This window comes from Solanum lycopersicum, chromosome 4, assembly GCF_036512215.1.
Source record: "Solanum lycopersicum chromosome 4, SLM_r2.1".
NCBI classification, from domain to species: domain Eukaryota; kingdom Viridiplantae; phylum Streptophyta; class Magnoliopsida; order Solanales; family Solanaceae; genus Solanum; species Solanum lycopersicum.
The window spans coordinates 51,756,420-51,769,512 of record NC_090803.1 but is presented as its reverse complement, the minus strand read 5'-3'; the positions used below and the strand labels follow the sequence as shown (position 1 = coordinate 51,769,512).

General features: G+C 35.1%; 1 protein-coding gene across 1 annotated transcript; it reads left to right on the top strand.

Moving 5' to 3' along the window:
• Positions 1-7,483: 7,483 nt before the first annotated feature.
• Positions 7,484-10,715, top strand: LOC138348169 (uncharacterized). The gene is made up of 10 exons (XM_069296782.1): positions 7,484-7,558; positions 7,641-7,820; positions 7,908-8,243; positions 8,483-8,567; positions 8,610-8,765; positions 8,873-9,079; positions 9,128-9,457; positions 9,569-9,852; positions 9,907-9,966; positions 10,158-10,715. Exons 1-10 carry the CDS (start codon positions 7,484-7,486, stop codon positions 10,713-10,715), a joined length of 2,271 nt encoding a protein of 756 aa, XP_069152883.1.
• Positions 10,716-13,093: the final 2,378 nt, after the last annotated feature.

Here is a 13,093-nt window from a genome sequence, read left to right as displayed (position 1 = left end):
ACTTCAGATCCGCTTGTTCTCTGAAAAAAATTATAATCACTCGAAAGTTGTATTTTTGTTAGATATGCATGTAGACATTCAGTTTGTTTTAAAATAACCTTAAGTTTCTTTAGTACCTTTTTTGATACAACATTCTTTTTATCGGCTGTTTAACAGCAATTCGAGGTTCCAAATTTTTTGCAACCTATTAAGATCCACCAGTCACCAGCTTCTTTGTCCTTTTTCTAACAGGAGCCGTTGAGGAACCAACATTTCCTTTTCTTTTGACCTTTACTGCTTGTGGAGGAGGTGCTTGAAAATCATCTTCAGAATCTTTATCGTCACAGCTTCCCTCTCGTGGATCATCATTTGTATCATTTATTTCATCATCTAGATCATCATCTGATGAATCTGAATACTGAGGTGGAGCTTGATTTTTGATACCCTCCGGTGGCAGTTGCAATACTGCAAGTTCCCTTTGAGATGGTGTAATGTTCCTGAATTTAATCTGAATTCCAAACATTTTGTTACTATTATAAATAAAACCAATAAGAAAACATACAACTTGGTGATTATTAAATATATGTCAAGTTAAGTACCTTGTTATTAACATCACTAAATATGGTGTTCATAACTTTCTTGTATCTACGACTCTCTTTGGTCGTCTGCCAGTTGAGCAACCTCGGAATATGGTCATCAACCTTTTGAGCGACCTGGAAATCAATAGTCGAACTGCACTCAAACAACCATACTTGGAATACAATAGGCATTCCCCCGATTCTGTAAAATTGTTTTTCACCATTCAACCTCTTGCTCAGGCTCTTCATCAGCAAATAGAAAGCTTTTTTCCCCATGGAAACTGACTGTACCTTCACTTTCAACAAGATAAAAATATAATCTAGGAACTTTTTTGGTAGCTCTTTCATTGGAAAAAATCACTGTCTGGATGAAGTATAAAATTGCAAACTTCATGACATCCTGATCGTTCTCCCCCCACAATTTTCGATGAAAACTCCTCATTATATCAATTTTTCTGATCAACTTAACACCCTCAAAATATTTTTCCATGAAACTATTTGGTTCTGACTGATCAAATATGAAATCAGTTTCTTCGTTGACACAATTTAATCCACTGATCAAAGCAAATTCTCTCAAAGTGAAACGCAACATAGATCCATTTACACGCATTACAAATGCTTGGCGAGAACTACAATGAGTTCTAAAGCCATGCAACACATATGTATTTGTCCGCGAGCACGACATTGATGCATTTGCATATAATTACCAAAGCAGGTGCTTTCACAGAATACATTGTATACATGTCCAGGTAAATACTTCATCAAGTCAACTTTTATGTCATGATTAAAGAAACAATGAATATGGGGAGCTTTTTTTGGTTTATTTTTGACATAAAATTCATTTGCCTGCACATGTTCAACAATAAAATGAATACATACTTAAAAAATTACTGATGTATAAATCTGTTACTAGTTAAAAAAAAGAATATGATAAACTACAGTGTATACAAAATAGTGAATGTTAATTCAAAAACATGAATATTGATGACATAAAAAATAAAATAAAATAAATAACAAAATACAACTAAACTGATACTATAAGTCTATCAACATTTGAATACATAAATATGCTGAAGAGAACATAACTACAATATTCAACAATCTAATATATGTATACAACAAATAATATAGTATTGAATTAATTAATTAATCAAGTTCTGGTGTAACAATAATATAGTATTCAGATGATTAATTACTGTACTGTTATCACTATTTCTCAACTCATCTTCGTATAATAACACATTTGGTCCTTCAATTATTATATTACTAATAAATTTACTTATTAGTAGTATTCAATAACATATAATCTTCCATTAATTAAAAATTACTATATTTTTTGCCTTTACATATTTTATATATAAGAAATACTTTTGTAACTATTTTATTGTTGATTGTGAGTAATAATATTTAAGTTGCATATTATACCTGGATAATTAAGTGACTAAATGATTAATAATTATAATATATTTATTATATTTCAATTAATTGATAAATTAAATATACTTTATAAAATATTGAAATATCTAAAACAAAAATTCACCAATAAAGAGTAATCGAGTCTAGAAACAGTTAATAGGTCGAAAAACTTGCAAATTTTAAGTTAATTCTATTAGTAAAAAACACATTGCACTCTTGTTGACAAGAAATTACTAATATTGACTACTTCAAAATTGCCGTTTTGAAAATAAGCTAATTTTGAGATTAACTGATTTAAGTTGAGAGTTTCTTTTTTTACAAAGTCAAATTATGGGCAAAAATAATGGCTACTAGAATACAAAAACAACTATAGGGGCAGGTTCATGGTAACATATGAATCATATGATTTGTACTTGCTTTTGATATTTATCACATCACGTTTATGGATACAATTTTTTTTTATGTATTTAAAACTATAAGCTTCCAATCTGAAAGACATGAAATTTCAAACACAAAAACCAACTATAGACATAGCATAAAAATTAGTTTCGTTAATAATTTAATACCTCTTCATCGTCATGACGTAATACTTCATCAGTTGGATATTTTTGTTGATCAACAGTGGTTTTATAGCACGACACTTTCCTTTTTTTTTGAAGAGCTATCAATTGTCATTTCATACTCTTGTGCCATTCTAGCCGCAGATCTTACATTTTCGACCAATCCTAGAGTAATGCACAAATCAAATGAGGGAAATTCCAGAAAATTTTGAATGTTGTTGTTTATACCTCTAGTAATTCTGACTGAATTAGTCATTGCATACAATACACTGTTTTTTTTTTCCAACAATTCAAAAATCTGAAGAAAAAATTCTTTTAACAACTGCGTATTGAACATCAAACAACAATGATTCTATATATATGGATTTTCATAATCTATCTAATCTTAAAAATTGAAAGAAAATCACAAAAAATATACAAAAAATACAAAATCATAAATGTATGATGTATATTAAAACAAAAATCACATACATTGTCCATAAAGTCTTGATATACAAAATCAGAAATTTAACAAAAAACACTAAAAAAATCAAAACCGAAATTTGAACTAACCTTGCCACCACGAAATCTGCTTTAATAATGAATCTAGCTCAAAAATCTTCTTGAATCCTTGATAATCAATGGCTTTTCAAAATCTACCTAATCTTAAAAATTGAAAAAAAATCACAAGCAATAGACAAAAAATACAAAATCATAAATGTATGATGTATATTAAAACAAAAATCACATAATTTGTCCATAAATTCTTGATATACAAAATCAGAACTTGAACAAAAAACTCTCAAAAAATCGAAACCAAAAATTAAACTAACCTTTCCACCACGAAATCTGCTTTAAAAATGAACCTCGCTCGAAAATCTGCTTGAATCCTTGATAACAATGGTTTTGATGAAGAAATCTGGAAAATTTGAACAAGGAACTTGAAATTTTGGCTGAAAATTTTGAATTGATTTTAATTTTTACCTTTTTTGGAACTATACACGAAAAGTTAATTAATTTTTTTTCATTAGATGTTATTGGACCATGTTTTGGTCCAATCAATGAGTTTCCATTAATATATTAATTTAATAATACCAAAATACACTAAAATCTGAAATACACACATTTAATAAAAATACGTAAAATTAATATAACATATTGTTATTTTGTCTTTATCACTAAAAATTTTAAATTAATGTTATTTTGATTAATTATGTTCTTAAAGTTGTCTTAATTGCTAATTTTTCCTATTATAATTGGTTAAATATGGGCTTCAAACTATTTTAAAAGTCTCTTCAAATATGATCAAAATGGGTATCCATTTGATCCATGTTAGATCACTTATTTTCACTTTCACTCAATTAAATAAATTTAGAGGTAGGTTGGTGGAAGTTGGAGTGGAGAGGGGATGGGGGGCGGAGAATGCCCGGGAGGAGAGGGTAAACTTTTTTTTTTTTTGCAAAAACAGTTTTTTTTGTTTTATTGAATAAAAAATAGGGTATGTTGGTGGAAGGTGGGGTGGGGGGCAGGGGGTTGCCAGGGGGCGGGATAATTTTAATTTTTTTTTGAAAAACAGATTATTTTTGTTTTTGAAAAATAATTTTTTTTAGGGGTAGGTTGGTGAAAGATGGAGGGGGAGGGGGGTATGTGGAAAGGGGTACATTTATGTTTTTTGAAAAACAAATTTATTAAATGGATTAGAACCATTTTGACCATATTATATTTGGATGGATTATGATCCAACCCATTTTTTCTCAAACCATATTCAACCCATGCAAACCAATCCAATCCAACCATTTGCCACCCCTATTTTTGTCAATATGTGTTTGTTGTTATTATATTATTATACTGCTATATTTCCCTCTGTTATTGCAAATTGTTTTACTTTATCTTTTGTTTGCTTTGATATTAATTTCGGTTCGAAAATATCATGTTAAAATTGACCAATGAGAATATCTCTCCGTCGATTTTGGAGGCTTCCCCATTTTAAAAGATGGAAATTTAGTTAAGTTTATATTATTTACTTGTTAAAATGGCCGATGAAGAAATTATCGTCGATTTTCAAGGCCTTCCATGTATATAAGAAAGATTTTTATTTTGAAATTATTATTTAAATTATTTATTTTTATTCATATTTATTTAGTATTAACACTTTCACTAAGTGTCTTTTCAGGTACTTAGAGATGCTTCCCATTGAAGCTATTCGAACAAAGTTCGAAGAATATTTTTGACTCATTATGTATATTATCAACGTTAGAAAAATTTTAGGCCGTGTCTTATATTATTATTTTATTTTATTATTTGTGTAAGTGGCATGTTATTATATATGTATATTATTTTTATCTCCTTAATTTGAAATAATGGATTCAGCCGGAACCCACATTTGTGAACCTCTTAGCTGGAACTAATGGTTTCGTAGATCACTCAAATGGCTTCCTAGTTTTTCCTAAATTAGGTGGCGACTCCTTTTTAAAATTCATTTATTCTTTAAATTCTTTAAAATTGAATCAATTGATTAATTTTCGAATCACCACGACGTTTCGACATATTTGAATAGAGTAGGGATGTAAACAGTCAGTCGATCAAAGGAACAAGAGTTAGTTTATTGAAGAGTTCAAGATACTCAGAATTTTGTGTCATGAGAAGAATTTAAGAGAATTGAAGTAATAAGACCTCTCATATATTGATTTTTGAAGGTTATATTGATTTTCATCTTTGAGTTCTAATATGACTTTGATTTTGTATCTTATGTTATTCGACTTTGATTTTGTATATTTTTATGTGATCAACTTCTTCGTGTTGTACATTATTTGGAGTAGGATTCATTGTCTATGCCACGTACTTTTCCATATCCATGGGTGAATTCCTAGTGGTGGATCAGGTGTACTGATCCTGCAATTGTCCTCCAAGTAGGGTGATATCCTTGTGCATATTAGATCATTCAGTTATGAAAAATTTAGTGTGATTTGGGATAGTTGAAGTATACCAATAATTTTACATGTACCACCTTACTTATGAGAACTTATAGAAGAGCTTTCAAGTATACTAATAGTTATCCTAGCTTGCGACTTGTGTTGTGCACTGTTAATGGGTAGAATATTCTTATTTTATTCATTAACAAAATTAATTTACTAGTTTTTGATATATTGAGATAGGTAATTAATTATTGGATATATATTATATGATTTAACATTGAATTCTAAGGTATTTAAGTGATTAAGGTTAAATTCTTGGCTTAAAATTTGACAAATATGATATATTTTGACATATAAATTATATCAAGATTTGGGTTTTGATTAGAGATATGAGTGAGTTTTAGGGCCTATGATATACCTATAATAATTTGAATGTCCACAAACTCGCTTACTTATGAATATTGCATCATTGGTAGATCGTGAACATTCACAAAACTTTGCGAATAGGGAAGGAACTATCTTGAGGATTGGTGACACGAGCTCGACACTTGAGGTATGTTAAGACTTTTTAGACTTGTTGAAGGACGTTTTCATAATTAAAGAAAAAATGAAATAGACAATGGATAAGGGCGAAAGATGGGGGTCTCGTATCAATGGTGTGAATGGCATTGGTACGAGTACCGATGTTATAAAGGGAAAGTTACAACTATAGAACGTGGATTGTAATTTGAGAATGCTAAAGCATATGGGCATTAGTGGATATATTATTGACTTGAAATTCTTGTGTAATTGTGTTTTCTTTATTGTACCCATATAGTTGTGATAATTGAGGTGGTTATGTATTATGTTGATATTGATTGAGTGAGATGCATCATCATCTCATTATATTGAAATAATATTGTGTACATGTATTGACATGAGATTGAGTATAAATTGGGCACGTAAAGATCGTCTGTGCTGGGGATGGTAAGATGTTAAGATTGTAATTCGAGCACATGGAGACCGTCCGTGCAGAAATTGTTTAATATTATGATAGTGCGTTGAGATCATCCGCACAGACATGTGGAGATCGTCCATGTCGGTATATGGACCTCGCGAGTCCCTCGTGGGTCATGAGCTCTAGATGTATTTCTGAGGAGTTTCATGTATATACGATTGAGTGAGTACTGGGTATTCTAAGATATACCATTACATGGTATCATATTGCATTGTATTTCATCACATCATTCATTCTTGTTGATTATGTGTTTTGTTTGGTGTTTGAAAAGTACTTGATGTCTAATTACCTTTATTGATGAAACTTAAATAGTAAGTGTAATATATATACTTGTATAGTTTAAGAATTTATTTTTCTTATATAAACTCCCGTCACTACTTCTTCGTTGTCGGTCAATGAGACATACTAGGTACACGTGGTTTCGTACTCATGCTACACTTGTTGCACTCTTTGTGGTGCAGATTCAATTTCGAGTAGGAGCACATCTCGAGGAGCAGTTTGAGTCCGAGTTTGGAGTGTCTTGGAGTTGTGGTGAGCTGTTTGGCTGTTCCGTGGTCCACACCCCTCTCAATCTTTTACTTATTTTGTTATTCAGTACTCAGACAAGATATCCCTTATGTTAGATTTGTCATTTTAGTTTCAGACTTGCATTATATTTTAGAAGCTCTTGTACTTATGACACCAATTCTTGGGTAGTACTTTTTTCAGTTTTCCGCATTCATACTTATAAGGAACTTAGTGTTGGAGATTTGTCTAATTATTGTATTTTCACTCATTGGTTAATTAAGTTTGTTAAAATATGTTGGTTGGCTTACCTATTGGTTGGGAACATAGGTGCCGTCATGACTCGTGCTTTTTGGGTCGTGAAAATTTTGTATTAGAGCCCTAGGTTCATCGGTCTCACGAGTACAAGAGCAATGTCTAGTAGAGTCTTGCGTATCGGTATGAAGACGTCTATGCCTTTCTTCGAGAGGCTATAGGACATTTAGGAAATATTTTGTTCTTTCATTCACTATCGTGCACACTTGAAATTTTGATCTTGATATCTCATTCTCTTAGATGGCGAAGACTCGTACACCGGCAAGTGGTGGTCGGGATCCTATTCCTGCGCCTGTTTCTGGAACCTTATCCGAGGTAGAGGTAGGGGCGAGCTCGAGGTCTTGGTAGGGGCCATATTGCAGCACCTATGGAAAGTCAAGTACCAATAGCTACCCAGGGTCGTGATAGGATCGTACCTTTTGATGCAGATGTATTTCATGGGGATGTACAAGATTGTGTCGAGGGGGAGGGGCCAGCTCAGGCTTTACCCAGTACTATTGCCACCCCAGTGCTTCAAGATACCTTGGCTCGTATGTTAGGAATCCTAGAGGGAATGGCTCAGGCAGGAGCTTTGCCTGTCAGTTTTGATGGCTCATAGACCCGTGTTGGAGGTCAGACTCCAGATCCGATAGTTGCTCCAGATTCTCAGACTCCCAGGACTTAGCCAGCTGCTGCTGTAGCTCCTCGTTTAAATAGTATGAAGTTTCCAGATATTGCATCACATTTGGCGAACATACCTTCTATGACCATTGATAAGCAAAAGATGTTAGGGAGGTTCAGACTAATGAATCATCTTACTTATACTGGTGACTTAACTGAGGATGCATATGAATTTATATTTAGTTGTCATGAGAGGTTGCATAATCTTGGATTAGTGGAGTCTCATGGAGTTGACTACACAGCGTTTCAGATGACTGGCTCTGCCAAGAAGTGGTGGAGGGATTATATTAGTAGTAGGCCAACCGGATCTCCTCCACTATCCTGGACACAGTTTAATAAGGTACTTCTATCAAAATTTATTCCAAGCAATGAGAGGGAGTGCAAGAGGATCGAGTTTGAGGGTTAACAGCAAGGTGGTATGTCAGTTGCAGATTATGAGGCAAATTTCATGCTTTGGCTAGGAATGCTTCGATGATACTTCCCACAGAGGTTGAGAAAGTGATGAGGTTTGTTAAGGGGATGATTATTCCAATTCATGTAGGAGTTTCTCAGGTTGCTGCTTCTGGTGTTCCATTCTAGAAAGTGGTGGATGCTGCTAACGAGTTGGAGTTGATTCGACGTGAGGGATTTGAGCAACGTGAGGGCAAGAAGACTCGTTATTCAGGTGATTTTGGTGGTGCTCCACCTAGGAGTTGAGGTTATGTAGGGAGAGGTTATCATTCTCAGTCCAACAGACCCATTCATGCTTCTATACCTGCGTCTGAGGCTGGTTACACTGGGCATAGTTCTTCGAGCTCAGTGCATACTTCACAGGGTTCACCTTCTAGGCCTATAGTTCGTGGAGGGCATTCTGGTCAGTCAGGTTCTTCTTATCAGCCTGCGTCTCGTAGGGGCTGTTTTGAGTGTGGTGATATGGGACACTTTGTTAGAGACTTCCCTAAGACCAGACGTGGTGATGGCTTACATCAGGGTTCTCAGGCTTCGACTTCCAAGGCTGCACAACTCCAGCTAAAGGTGGTGCACAGAATGGTAGAGTTGGTTCTCATTCAGGTAGAGGTGGTTCTCCTTTTGGTCGAGGTGGTGGTCGTGGAGGTTCACAATCTGATGGAGGTCGTTCTCATTGTTATGCTTTTCCGAGTAGGTTAGAGGCTGAGGCTTCAGATGTTGTTATCACAGGTATTATTTCGGTTTGTCATCGATCAGCAACTGTATTATTTGATACAGGCTCTACTTATTCTTATGTGTCCACATATTTTGCTCCTAGTCTAGATATATTATGTGAGTCTCTTGATTTGCCGATACGTGTTTCTACTCCTATCGGGGATTCTATAGTTGTAGATCGGGTGTATCAATTATGTACTGCTACCTTGATGGGGTATGACACTCATGCAGATTTAAAGGTCTTAGATATGATAGATTTTGATGTGATTCTCGGTATGGATTGGTTATCTTCTTACCACGCAATTTTAAATTGCTATGCCAAGACAATCACTTTATCTACGCCTGGAATTCCTCTAGTAGAATGGAGAGGTTCTCTTAGTCACCCTCCTAAAGGTGTGATATCATTTCTTAAGGCTCGTTAGTTTGTACAGAGAGGATGTTTGGCTTACTTGGCACACATTCGAGATACTAGTATTGAGACTCCTATACTTGAGTCTATTCCAGTAGTGAGTGAATTTTCAGAGGTATTCCCGACCGATTTGCTAGATCTTCCACCAGATCGTGATATTGATTTTTGTATTGTTGTGGAGACAGGCACTCAACCTATTTCCATTCCTCCTTATTCTATGGCACCGGCTGAATTGAAAGAGTTGAAGCACCAGTTGCAGGATTTGTTGAGCAAGGGTTTCATTAGACCGAGTGTATCTCCTTGGGGTGCTCCAGTGTTATTTGTGAAGAAGAAGGATGGATCTATGCGTATGTGTATTAACTATCGGCAGTTGAATAAGGTAACCATAAGAAATAAGTATCTGATACCTCGTATTGATGATTTATTTGATTAGTTGCAATGTGCTTCAGTTTTCTCCAAGATTGATTTGAGATTTGGCTATCACCAGCTGAAGGTTAGGGCGGAGGATATCCCTAAGACAGCTTTTCAAACACGTTATGGCCATTACGAGTTTTGGTGATGTCTTTTGGATTGACTAATACCCCTGCAGCTTTTATGGACTTGATGAATGAAGTTTTCAGACCGTATTTGAATTCCTTTGTTATTGTCTTCATAGATGATATATTGATATACTGACGCACTAAGGAAGAACATGAACAACATTTGAGGATCGTGCTTGGGATTCTAAAGCAGAAGAAGCTTTATGCAAAGTTTTCAAAGTGTGAGTTTTGGATTAGTTCGGTGGCATTCTTAGGACATGTAGTGTCCAAGGAGGGTATCATGGTCGATCCTAAGAAGATTGAGACAGTTAGAGATTGGGTCAGACCTGCTTCAGTTACTGAGATTTGGAGTTTCTCAGGATTTGCAGGTTATTATCGACGATTTATAGAGGGTTTCTCATCCATTGCATCTCCATTAACTAGAATGACACAAAAGGAGGTGACTTTTCAGTGGTCTGACGAGTGTGATGTTGGTTTCCAAAAGCTCAAGACTTTATTAACTACTACTCCGATGTTGACCCTACCCGTGGAGGGAGAAGGTTTTGTTGTATATTGTGATACTTCTCGTATTGGTCTTGGTTGTGTATTAATGCAGAAGAGAAAAGTGATAGCTTATGCTTCGAGACAGTTGAAGGTTCATGAGAAGAACTATCCTATTCATGATTTAGAGTTGGCGGCTGTTGTGTTTGCATTGAAAATTTGAAGGCATTATCTTTATGGTGAGCATTGTGAGGTGTTCGAGGATCATTGTAGCCTCCAATATATATTCAATCAAAGGGATCTAAATTAGAGACAGCAGAGATGGTTGGAGTTGCTCAAAGGACTACGACATGACTATTCTTTATCATCCAGGCAAGGCAAATGTTGTAGCAGATGCCTTGAGTCAAAAGGCGGTAAGTATGAGCAGTCTAGACATGTTACAGGTTGACGAGCATCCTTTAGCTAGGGCTGTCCAATCCTTTGCCAATAGCTTTGTCAGACTTGATATTTTAAAACCTGGTAAGGTGTTGGCTAATATGGAGGCTTGTTCATCCTTGTTGGAAAAGATTCGGGCTCAATAGTTTGTTGATGGTGAGTTATGTAAGATTATAGACAAGGTGTTAAAAGGAGAAGCCAAGGCTGCAATTCTTGATAATGAGGGAGTTTTGAGGATTAAGGGTCGTATTTGTGTTCCTCGGATAGGTGATTTGACTAGATTGATCATAGAGGAGGCCCATAGTTCGAGGTACTCTATTCATCCAGGGAATACTAAGATGTATCGTGACTTGAAGCAACATTATTAGTGGTATCGTATGAAGAGGCACATAGTAGATTTTGTATCTCGATGTTTGAATTGTCAACAAGTGAAGTATGAACACCAAAATCCTGGAGGTATGACTCAGAGGATGCCCATACCTGAGTGGAAGTGGGAGTCACTATTGACTTTGTGGTAGGGTTGCCACGTACCTTGGTAAGTTTGATGCTATATGGGTCATCGTGGATCGATTGACTAAGTGTGCACACTTCGTGCAAGTTCAAACTAGCTACAATTCAGAGAAGTTAGCCAAGATTTATATTCGAGAGATAGTTTGTTTGTATGGGGTTCCTATTTCTATTATTTCAGATTGTGGCACCCAATATACATCTTATTTTTGGCGATCTATGCAGAAGTAGTTGGGCACTCGACTGGATCTTAGTACAACTTTTCACCCTTAGACTGATAGTCAGCCTGAATGGACTATTCGAGTTCTTGAGGACATGTTGCGGGCATGTGTGATTGACTTTGGTGGTTTTGAGATTGTGAAGCGTATTGGTGAGGTGGAATATCAGTTGGCTTTGCCACCTGGGTTGTTAGGTGTCCATCCTGTATTTCATATTTCAATGCTGAAGAAGTATCATCAGAGTGGTGCTCATGTGATTCCATGGGATTCAGTGTTACTTAAACAGAATTTGACTTTTGAGGAAGAGCCCATAACCATTTTGGATAGGCAAATTCGGAAGCTAAAGTCCAAGGAGATTGCTTCAGTAAAGGTTCAATGGAAGCATCGTCCAGTGAAGGTGTCTACATGGGAGACAGAGTCAGACATGAGGAGTAAATATCCTCAGAATTTTGAGCCTTCAGGTTAGCTCTTTTCTTTTTTCATTCGAGGACGAATTTTTGTTTAAGTGGTAGGTGATATAATGACCCGCTAAGTCGTTTTGAGAACTAAGACTACTTTGGCTCTTTGCAAAAAATTTAAAAGGTTTATTTTAACTATTAGGTAACAATGAGTACCTAATTGAGGAAACTTTTATTAAATAAGTAATATAGATAATAGGTTAGTGGGGTTTCACGGTTAATAAACTCTTGTATAGAAAATAAAAGGGGTGGAGGCAGAAACTTACTGTAGGCGACAAACGAGAGGAAAAACAATAAGAATTGCTCAGGTAAACGCAAGCAATTTCCATTCTTTTTCAATTCTGCATATTAAAGTAGGTTGTCAGAGGTAAATAGATTGTTGTTATTATTATATTCTTATGTTGTTTATTAAGGGTAGGTTTTTTTGTTTTCATGGGTAAGATGCAGTGCATAGTTGAGTTGAGATTTTATTTGTTGTCATGGATTGGGATTTCTAGGGACGTTAGTGTGGTTATTAGGTGATAGTCTAATGAACTCCTAATCGCTAATGGTTGTCCCATGTAGTATTATGTAAAAAATGGAATTTGAATACGGACGTAGTGTGAAATCTGGGATTGGGTCTGCAAATTTTTTCTCCCTTATTATATTTTTGTATAAGAATGATGGGGGGAAAAGATTGAGCCAATCATTGGGCAATGATTGCCAATAATTTGCATTTGACAAACAAGATGGGGGTCTCGTATCAATGGTGTGAATGGCATTGGTACGAGTACCGATGTTATAAAGGGAAAGTTACAACTATAGAATGTGGATTGTAATTTGAGAATGCTAAAGCATATGGGCATTAGTGGATATATTATTGACTTGAAATCCTTGTGTGATTGTGTTTTCTTTATTATACTCGTATAGTTGTGATAATTGAGGTGGTTATGTATTATGTTGATATTTATTGAGTTAGATGCATCATCATCTCATTATATTGA

Bases quoted from the DNA above. Each gene is read 5' to 3' on its own strand.
- LOC138348169 (XM_069296782.1), top strand. From the start codon at position 7,484: ATGGCGAAGACTCGTACACCGGCAAGTGGTGGTCGGGATCCTATTCCT. The intron at 8,766-8,872 runs GTTCTTCTTATC...GGCTTACATCAG, and splicing joins AGGGCATTCTGGTCAGTCAG to GGTTCTCAGGCTTCGACTTC. The intron at 9,967-10,157 runs GTTAGGGCGGAG...TGACGCACTAAG, and splicing joins TTGGCTATCACCAGCTGAAG to GAAGAACATGAACAACATTT.